Raw genomic sequence first — 25,593 nt, 5'->3', positions numbered from 1 at the left:
TGACTCCACATTCGCACCTAAGTATAAAATAACTGCTTCTGAAGTACTTACATGTAAGGGAAGGAGATCCAGTTTCTTATATAAACCTCTTTTCAGACTTTGTGAAGTGTTGGAGTGGGAAGATTTAGGTTGATGTTATAAATGTGTAATTCATATGTAATTGTGAAGTCATATTCTGGTATGATGAAGTGAAATTACTTTATCTCCATATAAGTTCAACAAAGGATTTAGTAGGTTTGATTCTCCATTATCTTCATCATCTCTACACACATATCACTTCACTAACTTTAGCAGAGTTAAGTTTTATTATACGGCAATATGCAGGAAGAGTTAGGCCAAAACAGGAACATGAGAATGATAGGGCTCCATGTTCTTTCCTTTTTTATTGCCAGATGTATCAGCTTATAAAATCCTTTTTAGATGATGATTACTACTCTTAAATGCAGGGGGCTTTTTGCACATGGTGTACCTACTGAAAAGCTTGATTGCAAAATTAGCAGTTAGTTTAGCTGGGTGCCATCTTTCTCTTGATGAGCAGGCTAAATTCAGACATGCCTATACCTATTTTTTTTCCTGCCAATGTTGTGCTTTATCTGAAAAATCTCTTGTTCCTTACTGAAATAGATTTTAAACCCTAAAAACATATCTAAAGCATAGATACCACACTTCCCCCTGCCTGTATTTTGTTGAAGTCATTTCTGGTAACCATTATCAGAATAACAAGACTAATAGAAACAAGAAGATATGCATTCTTCTGATCACCCACATCACCCTTTTCTGTGCCTCTGCATATTTGCCTTTCTCATATAAAGATTACTTAAATGTTATGCTGCATTTCAGATGAGATCCACCAGTAACTTTGTTTTGTTTCTGTAAGAGGTATGTCACATTGGCATGTCAGCAGCATGCTCTAATTCAAGATACTAGGTGTTGCACCTATATTTTACTCCTCTACTATTTCCAGCTGATGAGCTCCCAGCCTGTGTCAAAAGTTTCTGTCAAATATCATTGTGACCATGCTATTTGCAGCATCATTCTTTGCTGATATTATACATCTGCTTCTCTGTATTGACAGTGCTTCTGAACTGGCAGGAAGTACTGAATTTTCCATGAAAGGCATACGTGAAAGTAATTATGCTAACCTAAAAACTGGGAGGCTTAGAGGAGGTGTGTGGTCTGTGTTTTTTTTTTTTAATCCATTGTGGTACCAGTTCACAAAAATAGTTTTGTTTGCTAGGTTTTATTCCTTCATTTACTTTGCAGGGAGATCTGTCAAAATGGAGATTTTTAAGAGGAAAGCAGTTGCATATACATCTGCTGATCTCTTCCTTGGCTGGGAAGAAATGATGGCACTATTCTGAAATACTTTCTGAAATTGTAAGCTGTAACTTTCACTCGATCATTGCAAGTGTCATGTCAGAACATGAGGAAATATTCAGTCAATGCTTGAGAGTTTTTTTCTGTGCATTTCACTTGAGCTAAGACTTCATCTAAGTATTTTAGAAGGAAATAGAGAGAGCTAGGTGTCCAGCGCTGTGCAGCTTCCTTGAAAATTAAGTCTTATGTAAAAAGGAACAACACAAACAAAACCCCCCAAACCAAATAATCCTCTCCAAGACAAAAAAAAATCTTAGAAATATATCAATGTGTTATTATAAGTCCTGTAGTGTTCTATACATAACAGCAGTTTATAATTCCGTTATTAGAGCTGCTACATCACACTAAAGGATAGACATTAGTTAATAGATAGTTTACAGACATAGCTATAGAAATGGTGATGCTAATGGGAGTTACCCATGTTGAGATCAGTTTAAAGCCTAGGTGTGAAGACCTGTCAGAAGCCTAGCCTTTCTTCCTTTCTTTCTCAGATGACACTGAGACATGAGGATGGAGATGAGAGTGCTGACCCCCCTCCCAGTGGGCGCAAGGATCGGAGAAGGGCCAGTCTTGGTGCTACAGAGCGAAGGGGGTTAGAGCGCCGACGAAGCCGCAGGCACTCGGTACAGAATATCAAAAGCACTTTATCGGCCCCAGCAAGTCCATGCAGTCAGTCAAACCCTAACTTCATGCTAGGCCACGGGCAACGTGTTGAAGGTCTCAGTGAGAGGTAAGTGCAGGAGCTTGGGAATACTTTCTTTTCCCCTATTACTTTCCGCTATGTTCATTCCACTTTGTTAGTCTGAGAGTTTTTTTTCTTTCCATTGAATTAAAAAAATACATATTTAAAGTTAAAACAAAACAACAAAAAAAATGGATGTGTAGGTGACCTGTCTGTATAGCTACATTCTCTGGCACCATCTGCTCTAAGTAAATGGACCCAAACCACATGAGGAACAGCATTCGATACAGGAACTGACAAAGCTTAATTTCATCCATTGACAGATTTTATATACAATATAACCACATAATAGGAGATTGTAATAAGGGCATAGTCACATTAATGCAGAGCTATTTGTCCTCTATATGCTATAGTTAATTTTTTTCCCTTTTGCAATTGGCATTCCAGCTTAAATATTTTTCTTTGAGGCTACACTGTAGAGGTGAATATATCTAATGTTTTTCAATTAGTGAGAGAAAGACAGTAATCATTAGTTGAACAGCAGTCCACAACACTGGAGTCAGTCAAAGCTAGTGTCATTGCAAGCCCTATAATGGTTGGCTTGGTCTATGCTTGCTTCGGAAAGAAGGGAGCTGCAGATCCTCAACGTGTCCGAGTCCTGCACAAGAGGGCTGGAATTAATTTTGCCTAAGTTAAACATCTGATCAGCTTACCTCCCTTTGATGTCAGTGGGGAGCAGCAAGCACTGGTAGACCTTCAGTTATCTAATGTATTCTACATGCCTGAAATTTCAACAAAGATTAATCATGCTCTGAAACTGGCTGTTTCTCTCTGTTGACTATAAAGGGAATCTGGCTGACTAGCTCAGATGAAGATACATACACTGCAGATAGCTAAAGCCGGATACTGTCATCCCATGGCTGAAGGTGATATTTACAAAACCAAAGCATGCTCCATGAAGGGCATATCTTGTGTTGATTATAATATTTGGGAAGTTCTTTAGAGGTTTCTGTTGGTTAGTACTGAATGTGAACCTAGACCCTTAAAATCCTGTGTTATATGTAAAGTACCACTTCTTGCAAAGCAAACTAAGTTGACTAAAGTTTGATGACTTCGGGCAATAGGAAAATAAAAGACTGCAGGTAATTTAAATACTAGTTGCATGTTGTATACCACATAATGGCTCTTTTTTTTTTTTTTTTTTTTTTTTTTCCCCTCCTTCTTGCATTTGGCAACACATTCTTGCTTGTTTTCCATCACCTTCTATTGGCTGGGTTTGTAGTGGGCTGGCAGCTGAGAGCCCCATGGTCTTACAGGCTGATGACAAGGATGACAGTGCATTTGAGGCTGAATTTAAAGCATCTTCAGTGTGAGTACAGCTCGGGGCTTCAGCCACTCTGCATGGGATGCCTCGTGCATGATCTTGGGCCGTGCTACACAACTTACCAATGTGACTGGGAATCTGTATCCATGGATGTGGAACAGATATCACTGTTTTGTTTTTTTTTTTTTAAACTTATGAATTTTGACTGGAAACGAGGAGATGCTTCAACTCTCCAGAAATTGTTGATTCTCTTTCTGTAATTAAACAACTAGAAGTCATGCAGGACAACTTTTACCAATACATTCTCTCATCATTAATGTTTGCTTACTAGCTTTATTTTGCAGTCTTCAGTAATTCCTAATGAATTTGTGTTTGAGCTGATTTTTAGTATTGAGGGAGTAGAAACATGGCAGATTAGTTTCATAAGTTTTTTGAAATATTTTTACACAAACATAATATAATTTCAATAACTATCCTACTTCGTTGAAGAAACTTACCCAGTTCTACTCCATGCCCTCTTTCACAGTAACATAATTTAAAGCATTTAAATTTAAGTTTAAAACCAGAGAAGTCTTCATTTAAGCAGTCAAATTTAATTTCATGTTGCGGTTTTCCTTGGAATCTTCTTTAGGTAAATAATTAAATTGTGTTCAACTCCATTTGGAATTTCAAACTCTCTCACCTGCCGCTGTAAAGGAAGAAGCATTCAGTTCTGAATCCATGTAACACTGATCTTTACTTCACATATTCGTTAAATAAAAATCCGTTTTTTCCCCCCGTCATTATCCAGCCTTCTTGGCAGGTAAAGACAGGGAGTATTACTTGTAGCTAGCAAATTAGGTTTTTTCCCATTGAATATTACAGACCACAGAATATGTTTTGGTACCCAAAGATGCAAGTTCTGTGCCCAGTGAAATTTTTAAATTTGCCATAAGAAGAAGCCAGTCAACTGTTGTCTTTTCTATAAATCCTTCTGGGTTTCTGGTAAAAAAATCATTTCTGAAAAGCAGATTCTCTACATTTTTAGTTTCATCATCTGCCCAAATCTGTAGCTGTGACAGGAAGACAGTTAGTCTCTCACCTTTCAGTGAAACAGTCCAGATGAATGTAATGCTATATTTATACCTAAACTGGGCTAAAAAAAAAAAAAAAAAAAAAAAAAAAGTAAAAGCTTTATGCCTTCTATTCATTAACATTTTAACAGAAAAATAGTGAAGTTGAATGTCTCGTGCAAAGTTTTTACACATTTATAAAGTTTGAATTAAACTTAAAAGGAAAGAAGTTTTTCTGCTTGCATTGTTCCTACTGGAATCAGATTGTCAAATTTCAGCACATGATCTCTGTTGCAATATATTTATTGGTTTAAAGAATTTTAATAGAGCATCATAAGTTTAGGCATTGCTGAAATTTGTAGTGAAATTTAAAAATCATGTTCAAATATGATGCAGGCATCACCTGCTCCTGTCAAAAGAAAAGCTTATTGTGTTGTTTCTGCTTCTGGAGTTAATATTCTAGAAAGAAATCTGTACAAATGCATAAAAATTAATTATTATCTCTCTAAACTGAAAGTAGCTTTTGTTCATCTGGGAAAGATCAGTCTTCTGCTAACGGCCTTCTAGTTTTAATTATGACCCCTCTTGAGGAAGGAAAAAAGTTCATAATAATTTTTCGCAGTGCTGTATTTTCTGAAAAATAGTCTGCAAAATAGGTTTAAATCTCTTTATTCCTTCACTATATTTTCTTTACTAAAGGGAAATGTAACAATATTAATGATAATCTCATTGTGTTGCTGCTGCTGATATCTAAACTTTGTGTGTGGTTGCAGATGTCTGTGTCTGGTTTTACAGTGGATTAGCACCATCAAGTTAAGTGGAATTGCTTCTGATGGACATGGTTAGATATTAAAGCCACACTTTTACATGGTACTAAATTTTAATTTAGGCAATATTTTTGATTATTTTTGGACTACACTACCAAGTCAGTAGAAGGTTTAAGTTCTTCCTCAGTGTTCTCCTTCCCACAGTGTTCATGTTTCTTTTCTTTCTAACTCCATCAGCTGGTTTGGCAGTTACTTTGCTTTTGTTTACCACATCAAACAGGTTGTCCACAGTCATCTGCTTTGTGTCAACCGATAAGTCTTCCAAAAAGAGAAAAATCCATGGTGCCGGTAAAACAAAAAAAAGACAATATTGGCCAAATTCTTTTCTGTCTCATGATGCTCTATATCCAGAAAAGCTTTCTGAAGTCAACAGAGTTGCTCTGATTTACACTGGGCTAATTGAGAGCAGGCTTTGGGTTTTGAGCTGGGAAAAGTTGACCGTAAATGCTAAGGGCAACCAAAAGGAAAACTTGCAGGCCTTTTCCATCCATTTGGCAACCTTCTTTCAAACTAAATGTATTTCTTTTTTGCTTGCGGTTCAAAACAAATAAAGACCCAAGTCTGCTTTGTGTTAAAATATTTTTCATAGAGAGTGAAATCCAGACTAATATGACTGTTACTAAATAAATAAATAAGGAAGTTGGTAACAACTGCTAACTAAGAGAGGCTGAAGGTTGCTTTAAGGGTTTGTAGCTGCTGCAGTGTACTTTAAATGCCAGCCCTGAACACCAGCAGGTTTGCTTTGCTTTAAACTTTCTTTCTTTTACCAGGATGGCATAGAGTCCTCAAAAGCCTGGAGGAACTTTAGTCCTGTCAACATGACATTTTAAGTGCTTTGCTGAGGGCACCTCCTAAGGTTTTCCACCCTGGTCCAAATTGAGTGCTCTCAATCTGTATTCTAGCATACTGTTTCTTTAGTGGTAGACTTTTAAACAAATTCTTCCGTGGTTTTGGTTTTTGGGGTTTTTTTTTTTGTTTTTTTTCTTTTTAGAGTACAGCTTTTTCCAACCACACAATGGATAGATTTGGGGGAAAATGTAAGGAGTGGCACGGAACTTGCACTAGATTGATGTTATATGCAGTGATTTCTGGCTATAAACACATTAAAAAAATTATTGTGTGTCTGTGTTTTAGTCTTATGATGTCTGGCTTCAAGAGAGTAAAGGACAGGTAGTTCAGATGTTCTCAGTGCTGTCTGGAGCAGTGAGCAGGTGCTGTGCAGAAGCCCTATATAAACAATCCTGAAATAAGTACTTAATCTAACTTATCGAATTGATGTGTTTCACACTTTGCTGCACATTTTCCTTTCTTCACTACTGCACAGCGACCATCCCTGTCTCTCTCCCTGGTTGTCCCGTCAGAGCTGTGTCAGCCAGACTTAACAAATGTGCTCAAGGGAGCTTCTATGAGCTTTACGCTGTTGCCTCTTACCAGCATTTCAGTGAACGGCTCTGTCAGAGCTTTGTGAAATTAGTAACTATCAAAAGCTGAGGCTTATAAAGTTGTGGATAGCTAGGTATTTATCTCACTTTACTATACTGTCTGCTTTCTTCTTCTTTTTCATAACTTTAGTTTGTTTTATATCATCAAAAATAGAAAAAAAATAGTAATATTGATTGTAGTACATTATACATGTTAATCTAGAGTTAACTAGACCTTCATTAGGACTTTCTTGTCAGCATTCCTGTGTTTGGAACCTAACAAACAGAAGAGCTGACTGCCTTCTTAAGAACCCATCAGAGCAAAGCCTGCATCCTAAATCAGTGACCAAAGCTGGATTGAACAAGGTAACTTGTTTAGAAAGTGGGGCTAATAAGGCGTGAGGAAGACCAGCTGTTCAGCTTCACCTAAGGCTTTCAGATCCTTCAGTCTGAAGAAACTTGGCCTCCAGGAGAGCTGTACTGATAAGGAAGAAACAGGGAATTATGTACCTATAAACTGTGCTTTTGTTAGGGTCCTGCCTGGAAAACTGCTACGACTCTTTGAGCAAAGATTAGCACAGGGAATTCCAAAGTTTCCTGCAAATTTCTGGGCTAACAGGGCGCAGCACCATTGCATGGTGCACACTGGGCTCAAGGGCTTTCACACCCTTTATAGTCATAGAAAAAAACTGGAAAATTGTTGTCGAAATAAAGGAAAGCTGTGCTGAGAAGTCATGAGGATCTGTTTGTTAGAGAATGCATGTTTCTGATGCTTGAGGTTGCCAAAATGCAGGAAGAGGCCATGACGATATTTTGGTTTTACCAGAAAACAATGAACACAGCTGAGCCTGTGATGCTAAGCATTTTTTCTGCTTAACTTTGGATTCCTGTAAAGTTTCTAACTAACAACACAGACCTTAGCTTGCCTATAATGTCCCATTAACTGATTATTCAAATTGCTTTATGTAGAGCCAGACCTTCAGGGGTGGTTTGTCCAAAATACAGCTGAGACTTCTTAATTATTATTATTATGATTTTCCATGTTTTCAGACATCCTAAACCATAATTAATCTTTGATTTTTCTCTAGTATTTTCTATGGCAAAATTCTAGTTTTTGTTATGATATTTCAAATTCTGGTGACTATCCACCACAATATGTGAAATGTTTTGATTATGCAAATACTTGTGGATATAAATCAAAAGAGCTGGTTACACTGGTAGATGGGTTTTATTTTATTTTATTGAGGACCGGGACATCTCTGTGAGTTGCTGTCTGTGACAAATACAATGAGTGATATGATAGCTATGGAACAGCTATCATATCAGCTATCATATCAGGGAGACTCAGCATCAGCATTTAATGCAGAATACAGGCTGTGATATGGATTATTAAAAGCCCAGAAGATAAAAGAAATTATTTTCTTTCTATTGCTGTAATGGAAGGAAACAAATGTGGGTTTTTTTGCTAGATGCTTATCTGTTTTAGATATTTAAAACAACTAAGGCATGAATATAGGCAAAGAAAACATCTCCAGGATAAACACACAGTCACATCTCTGGATATGCTATGGATCTCTTTAATACATAGACATACGAGCTGAGCTACTGAGCTTTTGGGGGAGCTTTGAAATAGAGTAGTATATGATTAATTATGGGGCAATTATTAACTTTTTTCACAGTTTATGGGTGAAAATTCAAATGGGATGTAAAAGCAATGGTTTTGGAAAGATTTATCTATGAAATGTTATTTGCTATTTTAGGTTTGCAGTGGGGATACATTTATTTCTGTTGTGCAGGTAGAATTATTTGAAGCATCAAGTCAAGCAGATTTGAAATGAGAGAGAATAAAAATCTGAAATTTCTGATTTTAGTCTTTGAAAGAATATCTTGGAAGGTCCTGTAAGGAATACAGTAGAAGAAGAGACATGAGATGGGTAAAGAAAAAGTTCCTTTCAAAGCCATACCATAAACAAATGACTCCACTGATACATAGATTGGGATTGACTCACTAGTGAATGAGTAAAAATATCTTTTTGAAGTAAAAGTTACAGCTTGATAAGAATCTCAGGTACAGGTCTTGTTACTGTCTGAGGTTGATACCAGCACTTTTTATTTAGATTAAATGATGTCTGTAGAAATGACAGGTTTTGTAGTAGGGTTGCTGTTTGCTGGTGGTGAGTCTTACTGAAAGGAAATGTTTTATACTTGATGTACATGCAGAGTCCAGTTAGCAACACTGTATTTTGATGTAAAGATAGTGGTAGATTTTCCTTGTTTGGAAAAAGCACTGAAACTTAAATGAGATTATAGCTGCATGGCAAATGAGAGCACAGTGTGACTTAGTCTATTTTGGTTTGTCTTCACTTTTTTTTCCACTGTGTATTTAGCTTGGGTGAAATACCTGAGGAAATGCAATGCCAAACCATTTCTCTGGACGTTCAGGGTAGTATCTGCACTATGTATGCACCTGACTATACATGCCTTAAAAAGTTCTCCACAGTGTGTTCCTAGTATTTGTAAACATGATCCTCTGAGGCCAGCACAGTTTTTTTATACATACATTGAGATGGGAGCCAGAAAAGAGCAGTCTGGCAGGATGCCATTTCCAGATCCCTCCTTTTGAAGTAAAGGGCAATAACAATGACCTTCAAGTGTCAACCAACATGCAGTTCCAAGCTCTGACAAGGCCATTTCTTCTTTCTTTCTGTATATGTTTCAGTATTTATTGCTCCTAATATCTCTCTATGTCATGATTCTGTTTCTTTACCTTTCTGCTCCTACAGATGTAAAAACAGCAATGCTCCTCAATGATCAGAGAGTTGGGACTCCTGAAGTCTTTTCAAAGTCTTGCCAGTGTATTAAGCAAGACTTTAGTGTCTTGCTCTGCTTTGATGTGTGCTGTATAAACCAACTGCAGCAATGAAACAAGTGTGGAGGCATTGCCTAGGCATTATTTAGGTGTGAAAAGTTGTTACTGATCATATTTTAGGGATAAGAAAATAACAGTAACCTAAAAATAAAGAACAACATAATATGAAGTCATAACGACTAAATGTACTTCACGTTATTTGTCATAGTCTCAACTTTTTTTTCTGAACAGTTTTCTTTATTTTGGTTATAAACACTAGGATAATTTTCCTTTTGACCTTTGTAATTCTGCATCTTAGTTCACCTGCTGTGCAGAATCCAGATTTTGAGACTTTGCAAGTAAGTTATTAGCCATATAATTTCATGTGTTTTCATCTTCATATAATTGGACCAGCTACAATGGTCTATCAGATGTAGCAGGGGAATGGAAATGGGCAGGGGGAGTTAATAGGTAGTTTCTTTTGGTTTATTTTGTTTTATTGAGGAGGAAAGTATATTGCCATATCTTTGTACAGTGTAATACATGACAAAATTTAAATTATTGCCACTTTCTGCTTCATTTAAAATACTGCTGAATCTAGTTTGGCAGCTTGGACAGAGGAGAGAAAGAAGCAGTAGAAGTATACCAAAGCATTTGTTTGTTTTACAGGGACTTAGGAATTAGGCTATGAATTGTTCTGTCTAACCTATGAAAGTGGAATTTCACTCATAAATTGAGGACAATGGCAAGAGATTACAAGAGAAAATAAAATTAAATCCACTGTGACTTAGAAAGATTGCTGCTTCGTGGAACATTTTTCGTTTTCTATTTGTTACCTATGAGGGGTTCAGAGAAGCTTTCATAGTGCTGTGCAAGAGGAAAAACAGGTCAGAGGTTTGAAAGAGAACTCGGAAAGAACCTTGAAAGAAAAAATTGTAAGATCAGCTGTAGTATTTCATTTAGAATAATATTGTGGAATGGGTAATCGTGGTCTTACGTCACTGAATGTGGCCAGTGGTCCTAGTCAGGAGCTCCTTTGAAGGGCAGTGAAAATTTCAATGGAAGTGATTTAAAGAAGCTAAACTGAAAATCACTTGACTTAATTACAAAACAAAAAAAAAAAAAAAAAAAGGAGAGAGAAAATTCCTAATCAGTAATTAAATTAATGACACATAGGGTGATTTTCAGAGAGTGTGGGAATAATGGCTAGTAGCTTTACAGTTCCCCAGTCCTTCCTTCTCTGAGTCGCTTCATAACTCCAGGGCCCCTTTTTTCACTGTTTCTTGGTAATGTCTATATTATTGTGCGGGTAGTTGCAAAAGACTTAGAAGGACACTTAGGGCCTTGTCTAATAACTGGAAAAATTAAGAAAAATATGTTTAGTAAGACTTTAGTAAAGGTTAAATGAGTCCTACACAAACTGGAAATGTATACCAAAAGGGAGATATTTTAGTGTGCTGTGATCTCATGAATTAACTTCTATGTGCATTGTGTGTGCAGACCAAAACATTGATAGCCTAATTATGGCAAGACCATCCTTTTTCCTATTGTTCTATATTCAAACATTTCTTGCCAAATTCTTCCTTAATTAAAATTATTTAAAAACATATCTTACACTTTAAAAATTTCCTTTGATACCAAGCAGAGTAGAATGTGTTTCTGTGCTCATGCTTTTTATTTTGCTTTGTTTTTTCTTTGCTCTTTCAGCACAGCCTTTGATTTTTGTATTGGTTTTATTGTGGAGTTTGTTTTTTTTGGGGTGGTGGGAAAGGAGAAAATTGTATTCCCGGGCTACAAGCTAGAACAAAGAAAGCCTGAGTTTCTTCAGGTTGCCCTCATCAAAACTCTGCAAAGTGAAGAGTCTCAGAGGAGCCTGAAGAGGACAGAGACTACATAACCTTGCAGATACTCTTCAGCTCTAGGGACCAGAAAGACAGAGAGCATTTTTTGGTGCTCTGAGTTCTTGTGGAGTGAGAATTGCTGTCTTCAGAGTCACCACTTAGTTTTAAAACCATCTAGCTCTGACTGGGTTAGGAGTGCAGTAGGCAAAATGCCTGGCATCTTATGGTCTTTGCCTCTGCCTTTAGCTAAACTTGTAGATGAGTCCCTTGATTATACAAGAAGGGTTGCAGAGAGGATCCGGGGAACTACAGGCCTGTCAGTCTCACCTCAGTGCCAGGGAAAGTCATGGAACAGGTAATCTTGAGTGCTATCATGAAGCACACGCAAGAGAACCGGGTGATCAGGCCCAGTCAACATGGGTTTACAAAAGGCAGATCTTGCCAAACTAACCTGATCACCTTCTATGACAAAATCACTCAACTACTGGATGGGGGAAAGGCTGTGGATGTAGTCTTCTTGGACTTCAGTAAAGCCTTTGACACAGTTTCTCACAGCATTCTGCTTCAGAAACTGTCAGCCTCTGACCTGGACAGGCGCACACTCTCCTGGGTTGAAAACTGGTTGGATGGCCGGGCCCAGAGAGTGGTGGTCAATGGAGTTAACTCCAGCTGGAGGCCAGTCACAAGTGGAGTTCCTCAGGGCTCAGTACTGGGTCCAGCTCTGTTCAATGTCTTTATCAATGACCTGGATGAAGGCATCGAGTGCACCCTTAGCAAGTTTGCAGATGACACTAAGCTGGGAGGAAGTGTCAACCTGCTGGAGGGTAGGGAGGCTCTGCAAAGGGATCTGAACAGGCTGGACTGCTGGGCCGAGACCAATGGGATGAGGTTTAACAAGGCCAAATGCCGGGTCCTGCACTTGGGGCACAACAACCCTATGCAGCGCTACAGACTGGGGGAAGAATGGCTGGAGAGCTGCACAGAAGAGAAGGACCTGGGGGTGCTGGTTGACAGCCGACTGAACATGAGCCAGCAGTGTGCCCAGGTGGCCAAGAAGGCCAACGGCATCTTGGCTTGTATCAGAAATGGGGTCACCAGCAGGTCCAGGGAGGTTATTCTCCCTCTGTACTCAGCACTGGTGAGACCGCATCTCGAGTACTGTGTTCAGTTCTGGGCCCCTCACCACAAGAAGGATGTTGAGGCTCTGGAGCATGTCCAGAGAAGAGCAACGAAGCTGGTGAGGGGGCTGGAGAACAAGTCTTATGAGGAGCGGCTCAGAGAGCTGGGGTTGTTTAGCCTTGAGAAGAGGAGGCTGAGGGGAGACCTTATTACTCTCTATAACTACCTGAAAGGAGGTTGTGGAGAGGAGGGAGCTGGCCTCTTCTCCCAAGTGACTGAAGACAGGACAAGGGGGAATGGCCTGAAGCTCCGTCAGGGGAGGTTCAGGTTGGATATCAGAAAAAAATTCTTCACAGTGAGAGTCATTGGGTACTGGAACAGGCTGCCCAGGGAGGTGGTCGAGTCGCCTTCCCTGGAGGTGTTTAAGGAACGGGTGGATGAAGTACTTAGGGACATGGTTTAGGGAGTGTTAGGAATGGTTGGACTCGATGATCCAATGGGTCCTTTCCAACCTTGTGATTCTGTGATTCTGTGATTCTGTGATTATCATTTCCTTCCATCAATCTGTGTTTGTTAATGTCTGTATCCCTGTGACTTAAAGTAGTTATTTAATATCAGCAGGACAAACTTCATTGGCACTCTTTTTATTTCTTTTTTAAAAATTATTTATTTGAAAAAGGAGAAAGGCTAATCCATTAGTTCTAAAGCCTTTGCCTAGATTTCGTTTTGATGCCATAGTTGTTCTCTATTCATAAACTGCACTTTCATAGTCTTTTTAAACACACACTTATTTTAAGAGGCTATAAACATTTTCATGTCACACTTTATTTGAAACAACTGAGCAAACGTATGCATGAGTAGATGCCTGCTAGTTGCCATGATTGATTATATACTTTATAAGTATTTGTGAGGGTTTTGGTTGTTTGTTTTGTCCTATAGCAGTGATCCATTTAAAAGATTAAAATAAACACAATGATTGTTTTGAAATTTGTCTTCACTACTATAAGGCTTTTGTTTAAATACTTCTAATCTGGTACAGTTATCATGGAACAGAAGTAACCCAGCCATAGCATTAAGGTTAGCTGAGTATATCTCATCCTTCAGCATTAACTGAAGCCCTTCCTCCCTGCTGCAGGATTAGTGTTTGCCTTCCGTTGAACAGAATACGTTCTCCTGCACTATTGAAAAAAATGCTGGCTTCTGCAACCTAGTTTAAGTGAAAACCTCCTTATGAATCTTTTTTCTGCATTTAATTCTACTATTGCATTTGCATCAAATTTGCATGTGTATGTGGGAGGGAAAGTGAGTTTTCCCACATCATCCTTTCTCCATAGCAAATGAAAATGGACACATAACCCTAATGAATTCACAAAGTTGTCTGCTACTCTGTTTGAGCGTCCAACTGTCTGATGTTCTTAGCTTTTCAAGAATGTCATCTGTTTGTAGTCGATGTTTTCCCATTTTAATGATTATTCAAGTGAAAATTTTCATTTTCTACCTTTTTGGAAAGATTTCATTAGTACTTATTACCTGTTTTCATGAACACAATATCTATTCTCTAACAATACTGAGAAACAACTAAATTGCTTTACCTGAAAGAACACTTTTGATCCCATCTCCTCTGATCTGAATCTGATCCACTTTCTGGGGATGGTCTAGGGGTCTGAAACCATGAGTGCAGTTGCTGAAAGGGATTTTTTGAAGCCTTGAACATCTCTCCTAAGCATACCCTTATTTCCATTGTATGAATTTCCCTTGACTATATTAGCTCCCCCAGGCTGGGGAGTGTGCCTGCCTCTATGGATGTCACCAGTCATCTCTGCAGCCAATACACACAGAGGTGGCTTTTCCAACCAATTGCCATGGACGTGCTGTCCTCCTAGAGTTAATATTAGCAGAGGAAGACAGCTTTCCAATCAAAGCTTTTTCTAAGCTTTTGATCTCAAAGTCAAACAGATTTGACAAAAGAGTCCTTAGCCTGACAGAAGAATGATCTAAAATCAATCAAACAGTTAAGGTATGACAATGGGCCCACAGAGCCACTTTACTGTTCCTAGACAGATGGAGAGAAGCAAAGACGTTGGGTAACTTCAATTCTCCATCATAAGAAAAATTGAGTCAGGTGATTACAGGGTTCCTCTTTTGGGGTTAGGAGTAAATAAACACATTTCATGATTTTGACCATCGCAAATCTCGGCAGCTGGCTCTTGTGGAGCAGGCACTGCGGTCATCAGCAGCCAGTCCACCAAGCCCATTGCTCTAATAGGCGTGTAATACATGCTTGGTGTACTCCATGAGCTCTGAGCACATGGGGTGTGTGTATGATTTTCACACGCTCCCTTCTTAGAGCCCACCCAGATAATTCGGTTTTCTTTGTTATTATCGACAGTTCAGATATATGTGCAAAATTCAGTAAGGTATTAGCTTCCAACAAAATATTCAGCTTGGAAACAGTTCCCGTTAGGATTGTGCTAATGTCTGGTTATAAATTGTAGAAGGAAGTGTTGCACACAGGGTTGCTGTACATGCATAGTTCTTTTGAAACATGATATTCTCAAATAATATACACATTAAGAGGCTATTACTCTTGATCTGTGCCTTTAGAGTACTGCAAGTCATAACATCTGAGAAGCAGGCTCTTGACAAAATTGCAGATAAACATCACAGCAGACAGAAGTATTTCCTTCATGTGACATTATTAATAGTTAACAACCCATCGTGAAGGAGGACAGGGGCTAAACATTCCTTCAGCTCCATGTAGGTCATATCACCTCCTGGTCCAAGTTCTGTTGTAGGCAGAAGTGTGTCTCTACCAATAGACTGAAACCAAAACCTTGCAGTCCCAAACTGGTCTTTATGTCATAAAGGTTTTCAGTCCATTAACTGACTTAAAGATATGAATAATTCACTGTTCTATGACTTAGCCTTCAGCACATAGATGTTTTGCACTGCTTACCACAAAGAAGCCTGTACATAAAAAAGTTAAGCAGTAAGCAGAGTTACCTTATATATATTCTGAAGAATTTTATTTCTATTTTAATAATTTTTCTAAGAAAATGCTAGTGCTTATGGAAGATATGTCATTGCTGGTTCTGGAAACTGATATATCACAGTTCTGGTTCCTGGTTTGTTTTTCAGCCGATAACCTGAGCTTATATAGATATTTATGTTGTAATTCTAAAAGATGCTTAGTTTCCATGGTCTTTTTTGCTGACTAGTCCTTTCACAGTGTGCGGTGATTTTTTTTTTTTTTTTTGGAAGGGACAGGTCATATATCCTAATTTTGTGAAGGTTATTATATATAGGTGAAATTTAGAGTCTTTTCATATTTATAATTAAGCTAGTCTTATGGGAGACAGTTTTTCCCAGTAATGGATTAGAACTATACTTTGCACAGCAGTATGAAACCCAGTATTTTAATTGCTTACTGCTCATCTGTAGTATTTAATGTATGGTTCACTTGAAGAATTGTACACTTTCTACATAGGAGCTCAGCATTTTAAAAATGAGTGGCTAAAATTAGTATAGTAAGTCCTGTTTACTTCCAGATTTCAGCTTGTTCTAGGGAAATAGATTGTACATTAAAAGTAGATTCAGGCCTTTAGGTACCAATTAAATACCCTAATGTCATAAATATTGGTTGCAAAAACTCTGAACAGTGGGGATGGGAACAGCTCTCACTGCTGGTATATCAAGCAGTGATATCAAGACTTGATATCAAGACTTTGTACAGTAGGGTCAGGGTTATAAACAAAAGATAAAAGAACAGGATGGCAAGGTCTCAAGGAAAATATTCAGGATATGTTGCCTAGCTAGCTAGTGTTAGTTTAGGGACTTATGTTATGATCCTGTGTTATGAAGTGGTCCTTAAACAGGAACTAATCCTCTCAGTTCTGGATACTTTCTTCTCTTCAGCTTCTCTTTCTGTTCAGTGCAATTATAACTCATTGGTTCACAGTTCAACCCATATTGTATAAACTCCTTTCCTTACTACCATGCAGTCATGTGAATGAATAAATTATCAAAGAAAGTTTTCAAATTTATAAGATTCACCACATCAGGTGAGTATTTCACTTACGATTTTGAGCATTTCGAGACAGTTGAGGATAGTGAGGAATTTGACATGATCAATCTGGAAACCTGGTGGGATCATAAGACACCACAATAACAGGGCCACTCTTGCTCATTTAAACAGTACCTGTGCTATCAGCATTATGGGATGCGTTGTGCTCTTATCAGAGAACAGCAATCCCCACAAAGCTTCAAGAGTTATTTCCCAAGCGTGATTGCTCTAGGACTGACAGATGCAGATGTTTGCCTTTCACAGGAGATAATAGCAAAGCTTGTCTTGAACTGATTGCTAGTAAGAAGAAGGGATGATATGTATGCTCCTTGGTTAATACCTTTTTTGTTTTTTGGCTGATATACCTATCTACGTATGTACGGGAGTCGAAAGGTGTCTCTGCAGGGGAGATATATGTTTGTGGAGGGGACGGGGAGGTGGAGAGGTGACAGCTGAGATGGTTATGTCACTCTGATACCTTAGAAATGGTTGAAAGTGTATACATTGTAGATGTTTACCGGAGTATTGGAAAAGTAGGCATGCTGCCATTTTCCTGATTATTCTATAACTTAACTCCATACAAATACAACAAATGCTGGATTGACCCTTTGCATAGTACTCAATGAGTTCATGATCTCACATTGTAAGCATTCATTATTCTTATGACACTGGAGACTAATTCTAAATGGAAAAAAATACACAGAGCATCTTTGCAGACTTAGAGAAAAGAAAACCAGCTTTCAGGAAAATGCAAGGAATATGCATTTTGTGTCCTACAAGCTTTATTACTGTTTGTATGTTGGTTGGTTGGTTGGTTGGTTGGTTGGTTGGTTGGGTTTGTTTTTTTTTTTTGCATGGAACATAACCTCATGGTATACATTGATAAATCAAGTGGAGAACTGGGTCAATTACAAATGCACAAGTCCAAAGAGAAAACATTTTCTAAATCTTCCATGAGTCTGTTGGTTTGGGGAGGAAAAAGCATGAATGAGAGGGAGAGGAGGCAGATGATTTAGCCTTTTTTGGTTTGTTTAATATAGTCTCCCTTTTTACTTATGTGCTTTGTAGGTTATCGAGGCTTTATGCATGACTTATAATTCTCCTCTGCCAGAATTACTGCTGAACTGAAACCTGTATTGCCTGTAGTAATGACTCTTTACTGAAATAATTCATGTACTGGCACCCAATAACTTAAATATTGTTATTTGCAAATAGTCCTGAACTGATTTGATCTATCTGTTATTTCTAAGTTAATGGTTCACCCTGTTCTGTTTTTCAACTGAGCTTGACGGGAATGTTTTATTTGTGTTAATTTAGAAAGGGTGATGCCCAGTGCCAACTGTCCTATGCCAGCACAGCATGTACTGTCCTTTAAGCCAAACAGACACAGCTTAATGACTAACAAATTGAACACTGATATTGTTGTGAATGTTTTCCATTAATGCAGGTAGGGCAGCAGCAAACGGAAAGCCAACTTCAAGAAAAGAAAACAAAACAGCATCTTTGAGGTCTCAAAAATTAATAATAAGAAAATGTAAATAGGGGAGAAGATAAAAATTTTGTATTGGTAGTTATGCTTGTGCCAACACACACTTAACATGAAGTTTTTTTGGTTGTTTTTTTTTTTTTATTTTGTCTAACATAGGGGGGCATAACTCCCTCTGACACCTCAATGTTTTCCTTCCATTTCTAACTTCATTTCATTCCTTTTTCTGGGGACTCATGTTGTTTTCTCTTCCACCTTCTCTCTTTCCATCCCACTGCATGCCTCTTTCCTTGGTCTGACTTCAGAGAGGAGGAAGAATATGAAGAGGAGGAAGAAGAACAGCCTATCACAGAACCCAATACTGAGGATGAGGGGGAGGAAGAGGCCAGTAGGCAGGTCAAAGCCAGGTACCGGGATTCAGCATTGTCCCTCCACCTTTTCCTCAGGGTCTGGCATGAGCTCACCAGCACATTCTGCAGCAGCATCTGACTTTTCACTCACGTTCCTAGATCATTTGTTAAAGCCACCCCTCAAGGAAATCTTTCTGCATTTAAAAGCTTTGCTGGTGTGGCTGTGTTTTAGTGCAAACACATTTAATTATATAGACTTAGTGTGCTAAGAATTATGTGCACTCGCTCCCTTGGTACAAAATGAGTAATGCTCACAAATCTTAAAATATTCAGCATAACTAAAGAAAGTTTAAATTTTAAGCATGGGTTGGGTTTATCTTTTTAATTAAGGCAATAGTGAAACATTGCAGTGCTTTGCTGAGGATGTTGCTTGATTTCTTAGGGTTTTATCCCTGTTTTTATGATACCACCTTATTAGCAATATCTTTTGCTATGAAGATCAACATTTTTTGAATGCTGTCTATGATTTATATCAGTTTTGTTTATGTTTTAATAGGAAATAACTGCTTAGAGGCAAAGCTGATAGGTATATATGGTATATATCATTTTATTTTACACATACCTGCTCATTTGTGCCATATGTATAGAGATATATGTATATATATATGTATATATAAACAAACCACGTATCAAAACAATATTCTTATGTAAAATTTTCCACTTATTTCTGAGGTATATACGGATTTGGCATCTGGCAACTTTATCCTAGTAAACTGGAAGGAAGAAAATATGTTCTTTCTTCCAGACAGCCATTTGATTTAGGTTAAATTGTTTGGCTTTGCAACTCGGCAAATGAGATTGGAATTTTTTTTTTAAATAAACCGCATTCATGCAGACGCTATACAGCATAGAAGGAAGAAAGGAAACTGTTGAATGTGCAAATTCCAAAGAAAATATTGTACTGTTGTTATTAATATCTTCCAGTCTGCAAATCTTGCCAATAGCTGCCTGAAATTTCAAAATTAAGTGATAATTTCCTCAAATCCAGTTCTTAAAAGTCAAAGCTAAGACATAAGTTATTAGTAAATCACATGAATATACTAAAATACTGTTAAAAAAAATGGGGAAGAGCTGTGTAAAGGGTCTGATTTGCTTTTAGGTCATCAGTCTTTTAAAATAATAGATACTGTGAGATAACTGGGTGATATTCCTATGACTTTCCTAAACACCGCCTTTCACTGTCACTGTAGCATAACAAAAGTGATCTGCACCATTGCCATTCGTGTGTGATGCTGTCAGGAAGGGAAGGACTAACCTGGCTTTAGTGACTCCTGTCATGCACAGAGGGTGCAATAGATGACAGTTTCCAAATTGCCCACTGTGCTTCTGTTGTGAAAACAATTACCTGGTATATACCTGATGACTAACTTCATAATATCCTAACATATATAACATGTACTATGTTTTTGTTGTGTACACTGTGCCAAGCCACACTTCTCCACTCCTCAGATAAGGGCCATGCTTTGCACGTCTCTAGGTAAAATACAGAGGTGGTCTCAGGAGAATGAAATCAGCCACCTTCCAAGTGATACAGCCCAAATCTCATGCACAGTGTTCATGATGGAGATACTAGTAAAACCAGATATTCTAAACTGCAGATCCCATAGATTTTCACCTTCCTTGCTGCTTGTCTCACTCACCAATACCAGCCTTTGCTAGAGCAAAGTAGATGTGTTTTCTGTTGCACTTACTTTTCACTTGCACTCTGCAAGTCTCTATCTAACACCATCATGGGATGCTAACGCGCAGAGAAATTAGTGCCTTCATACCTAGACAAATGATCTGGTCAGGCAGTGCTTTTGAAATTGTTCTAAACCTTAATTTTTACAGAACAGTGCTGACTGTGTCTATTTTACTTCAATCTTTTGTGGATGAGTGCTTTTAGTAAAAATCACTATGGAGGATGATAATCAGATATCTGGCCTTCAAGAGGCAGTCATGCAGATTGTATCTTGAAGCATCTATACTCTGTGGACCATGTTATCCAGTGTGCTGAGACTGCTTTGTACTGCTCTGACAATGCTTAAAATCTAGCTTAAAATACCTTAAAATTGTTCAGAAAATGGCTATGAAAAGGTTCATGAAAATTAATTCTGAAGCCTGGGGTTTAAATGCTTTCCTTCTTTTAAGCTGCCACTTCCATTCCTCAGTATTTCCAACCCCAAGAAGAATCCCACTGGGATACAAAGATGTGAGTTCTCTGACTTTATTTAAAAAGAGATGATGATTGTCTAGCTTTGGGAAATTCTTGTTTGTCTGATTCTCCTTGACTTATTTCTCTTTCCTCCAGTTGGCACTATCTAATGATCTCTCTTTTCCCCATTTTTCTCTCCTTCCCTTTCTCATGGTGTTTTCCTCCAACAGTGTGGTCCTAGGAGCACGGGAGGCTGTGAATGAAAACCTTTCATGGTATTCTGATTCTTCAGCTGCCTCCAGTACCGTTTCTCCATCTGAGAGGCCTCTCTCCTGCTCTAGAGCAAAGAGTTCTTCTAGCAGCTCCTCTTTTGTGCCTGACTCATCTGTCTATCATCATAATTCTGTCCTTTCATCACCATCTTCACCTGTGGCAGCATTGCTAAGCTCTTCCCAAAATTCATCAGCGTCCATTACTCCAAAGGCATCTCCAACGGTGGAGAAATTACCTTATGTACCACATACCCCTTTTCACCTCTTCTCGTATGACTTTGAAGAGTCTCCAGCATCTGTGAAAGAAAAGGAAGCAGAAGTAATGAGGGAAAACAGGTAGATTTTATACAGCTGGCATTAATTTTTAGATAAATGAATAATACCTTTCAAGAATCTTATACTGGTAATAATGCACTGTCTGTGTTGTATTGTTTGCAGAACATACTGTATTAGTTTTAGTCCTGTAAGCCTGTATTGTGATTTGATTTATATTCTCTCCTTGCTTTTGTTGCCTTCATTTCATCTTACCTATCTTCAAGGTCTAGAGTTAATAAATATCCTGGCCTTTTATATACAGCAGAAGATAAATAATCTGTGATTTGGGAGATCACAGAAAGGATCACATTTTGATCCCATTTACAACAATGTAATCTGCAGACATGATTTTATGAAAATCAATGGAGTTCTGCTATAAAAGACTGAACTGCCAAATCCCAAATTTATTGTTTGATTACAGTGCATACCCCTGTCAGAAGTAGATTAAACTCTACAAAGAGAATATAACATCAGAATAGACAGTTTTCCCTCCTCATCTGCTCAGTTCAATTGTTCCTCATACATTCCTCTTAGTTTTTAATTTTAATTTTTAATTTCCCCATCCCACCCATTTAAAAACAAAAAGAAATTGTTTTGTCTCAATGTTTTTTCAACTAAAAGAGTTTGATAAGGTAGCATTAAAACCAATGCCAGATAATCTTCTTCAAAAGAGGTTGATGGGTTTTAGCTGTCTCTCCCAATGGTCAGTGTTCTATTCAAAGAACATATATACATATATTGAAAACGTACACATATATTGTGGGCATACTTATGTCTTCCTTTCTCTAGCAGTCCTTCTGATTTTCTACATGTGAACAAGTATCTTGATTCCTTTGATCCTTTTAATTTTCAGCCTTTCTCTTCTAATAGGTGGGTGTCTTATGTTGCTTTTTCATTTTGCTGAAAAGCCTGGGAATCCAAGTAGCTGCTGACAAGGGACTTAGTTCACCTATCTTTCCTTACCTGCACCTTGAACACTGGGATTCCTTTAAATTTACATTTTCCTGCATAGGTGCAACTTTCCTTTAGATCGCTCACACTTACTCATTGCTTTCTCATTACTGCTGCTGCTAGAGTTTTATTTTTTTAGAGAGTAGATTTCTAAATACCTCCTGTTCCTGCTATATTTAGTATTTCTGCAGTGATTTTTTTTTTTCCCTCTGGCTATCCTTGTGCTTCTAGTTACCACATAAGATCAAGGGCATTGTGTGCGGGAGGATTTTGCTGGATTTATTTGGAGAAAAAGAAGGGCAAAGCTTGCACTGCTTGGGCAGTAATACGTTCATAAAAGAGGTGAATGGGGTTTCTTGAGAGTGAAGGCTCCTGGGACAAGGCCATTGCATCTGCATTGGTATATGAGACAAGAAGGGAAAATGGAAGTAATGGCCACTATCAGAGGAGGGTTAGAAAGATGGATATTGTATAGAGGTTACAGATTGGTATGCTGGTTTTGCCTTGCTTCTCTTCCAGCATCTCAGTCTCCCTTTATGTTTGATATGTAGGGATGCCATGTCCAGACCAGTCCCTTTGTATTTGATTTTGTTAATACTTGTAGGTCTGATACCATAGAAGCTGTGTTCTCCCCATTTTAATGAGAATTATCTTTGTAATAATTGAAATTCCTTGGTCCAAAAAAAAAGCATCCTGCGCTGTGTCAGTTTTTTCATGGGGCAGAGGAGAAGAAAAGCAAATATAATGACTGATAAGAAGGTCTCCTTTCAGTTGATTGAAATGGAAATGGAGGTTTCTGTTTGTGTCAGTAACATACCGAATGAGCTCTGACTTTTTCTCAGGCCAATGGGGTTTTCTCATAACTCACTCAATACAGGCATAAGCAGATGTTTTCTTAGCTGAGCCTACTGGAGAGAAAACCCATGCCAGGTGTGTGCTACCAGGAAAGCCCAACGCTTTCCAGCCACACAGCCCTCCACTGGGCAACTGTCTCCAGTTTCTACTTGGTTTTTTTTCTAGGGAAGGAATGCCAGGAAGACAATTATTTCCTGCATAATTCCTTTTGTAGCTCAGAGACATGCACATTAACATTTTTTTTTTTCCAGAATTATTCTTTTCCTGGGCAGTCAGCATGGTGTCTCAAAACCAGATGATGTTGGTGGGGTGTTTTCTAAAAGATAAACCTGGAACTGTTGCCAAAGGGGGCATGTTCTCCAAAGCATGATCCCTTCCATTATAAAACCCGCTAACCAAAATCTGTTCTGATTTTAACACGGGCCTTGGCAGGCAGTAATGCTGTTGTACCCTAAGGAATGAAGCTTGAAACTTTGAATGAAATTTTGCATGGCTAGATGAGTGTGCTAAATGGAAATGAAGGAAACCAACCAGACTTTTCAAATAAAATTGCTGAGTAAAATTACTGAGTGCTGATGTGTGTCGGAGAAGAAGCAGCAAAGAAAAGATATAATGAAGTAGGATATATATTTATAACAAAAAAAAAATGTTGTTGCCCTTTTACCTGAAGTGAATTTTGTTATTTGGATGATTTGGCCTTTTGGAGTACTCACCTGCAGAGCATCATACGCTTTCCTTGTGGGAGAATGGTATTGTCTGTAAACAGAAATGTTAACATTTTACCAAATCAGGAATCTCTCCTTGAAATGCTGCTTAAGTGCGATGGCTTAAAAGGCACAGCAAAGTAACACGGCTGCCTTTTCTATTCAGTGTGGGAGCCAGGATGAAAACATTGATACAGGGGACTCCGGGGAGGTAGTCATTCCGGGAGTCCTGGAAACAGTTTCTCTTTGATCAGCAAAATCACATTGAAATCAAACAGGTTTTTGGCTTTTTTTTTTAAATGGAGCGAATGGCTGATAGAAATTTCTAAAGCCATGCTTCTGGAGACATGTCTTTTTAACCATGATGAAGATTTTTTACAGGCATTGTAAGAAATAGCACATAAACTATTACATATGTTGGGGAAGGGGAAGGAAAATACTGGCTGCTTTAATTGAAAAGAATGTGGGTGCTTTCAATTTATAATGCAAACATTCACAAATCATAGATGTCCATATTCAGATCATGTCTCAGGAACACTGCTGTTTTCCTTAACTTCACTAAATATGAATACTGCTGACTTGGGTTGGTTTGATCCCTTTTCTAATGGCTGGGTGCCAGTTCCCAAAACAGCTAATAATTTTGAGTGACTGAGCAGTGATTTAAGTATTCCTCCTTTGAGTTGTCACTTGGAAGGACCATTCTAATTTCTCACCATTTTACATAGTAATAACTCACTATTAGGATAAAATATGTCCATGACATGGTTAATATTAACATGAGATAATAAGTTTAATATTTTGAAGTTAAGACTAGAGCAATATTTTCAGAAGGTGGATATTTGAGAAATTCTGGGGCATAGGATCACCACCGCCTTGTAAGCAAGAGCATTTATTATTTCATGCCTGCTTTCTGATGGATTCTTTTTGTCTCCCTATCTCCTACTTTTCTCCCCATTTCTTCAGATACAATAGCTATGGCAGCAGCTCTTACTCTTCTCTGCGACCTTACTCTGGTGTGAGTGCCCCTACAACACCCACTTCTCGTTATGGGACAACTCTCTCACCGCCTCAAGAGACCAAATCTGACAGGTTTGTAAATCCGTTAATGTTTTTTACAACATTTCCTTTATAAATAGGACTAAGGAGATAAGCGTAAGCTGTTCTGAATGGATACTGGAAATATTTTCTAGCTAGATCTTTTCTACAGTTGGAAGAAAAGTGGACAAAAATCTAGACGTGTTAATTTCCTACTCATTCTCAAGCCTTTCTCTGACTCAGTGTTAAAGTCTGGATGTATTACCATTCCACTTCTGCTTCTTCCACCTAAATGTATAAAACAGAGTTGCCTCACACATATGCTGTTCTGAGTATTAAAAGGTGAATTAAAGCATGTTTTATTTCTTTCCATTTTTTTAAATAAATTAAAACAGATTTATTTTCACTTCTATCACTTGGAGTCAACTATAAAATCATGGAAATGTGCTTAGCTCAAAATTTCCTAGGGCATATTTTGTTTCCTTGAAACTACACGATACATCTTATTGTACTTCATCAAGGGCAAAATGTTCCTTCCCGTAGGTAAAGCAAGCTCATAACAACCTTTAGTTATCAGCTCACTTATACAAAAAAAAACCAAAAACCACAACTAAGGGGGAAAACCCACACCAGCAATAAAAAAGCAGTATTTTGAACAATCAAAATACTCTCTCAAATTATGTGAGATACTAGGGGAAGAAAAAAGAAGAAAGGTAGGAAAAAGTTATGGATACATGAAAGAAATTCTTGGCAAGAGATTTAGACCACCAGAAATTAACAGACTGTTACAACCTGAAAGTAAATAACAGCTTCAAAGGATGTCATGCTGAGTTTAAGGAGGAAAGGTAGAAGTTTTTAATTCATTTAATGAAATAAT

The 25,593-nt window shown here is 38.0% G+C and overlaps 1 protein-coding gene across 11 annotated transcripts in view; it reads left to right on the top strand.

Moving 5' to 3' along the window:
- FHOD3 (formin homology 2 domain containing 3) overlaps positions 1 to 25,593 on the top strand; it is a 403,933-nt gene that overhangs the window by 286,395 nt on the left and 91,945 nt on the right. For 5 of the 11 annotated variants that reach the window (XM_054057568.1, XM_054057572.1, XM_054057567.1 and 2 more), the window contains exons 10-14: positions 1,869 to 2,107; positions 3,342 to 3,428; positions 18,346 to 18,447; positions 20,815 to 21,192; positions 24,645 to 24,770. In XM_054057568.1, coding sequence (XP_053913543.1) covers positions 1,869 to 2,107; positions 3,342 to 3,428; positions 18,346 to 18,447; positions 20,815 to 21,192; positions 24,645 to 24,770 — 932 coding nt within the window. The remainder of the gene's footprint in view (positions 1 to 1,868; positions 2,108 to 3,341; positions 3,429 to 18,345; positions 18,448 to 20,814; positions 21,193 to 24,644; positions 24,771 to 25,593) is intronic. The other 6 variants (XM_054057577.1, XM_054057576.1, XM_054057575.1 and 3 more) reach the window with 4 other exon arrangements.

This window comes from Cuculus canorus, chromosome 2, assembly GCF_017976375.1.
Source record: "Cuculus canorus isolate bCucCan1 chromosome 2, bCucCan1.pri, whole genome shotgun sequence".
Taxonomy (NCBI): domain Eukaryota; kingdom Metazoa; phylum Chordata; class Aves; order Cuculiformes; family Cuculidae; genus Cuculus; species Cuculus canorus.
The sequence above is the reverse complement of the archived record's forward strand: the minus strand, read 5'-3'. Positions and strand labels throughout refer to the sequence as shown.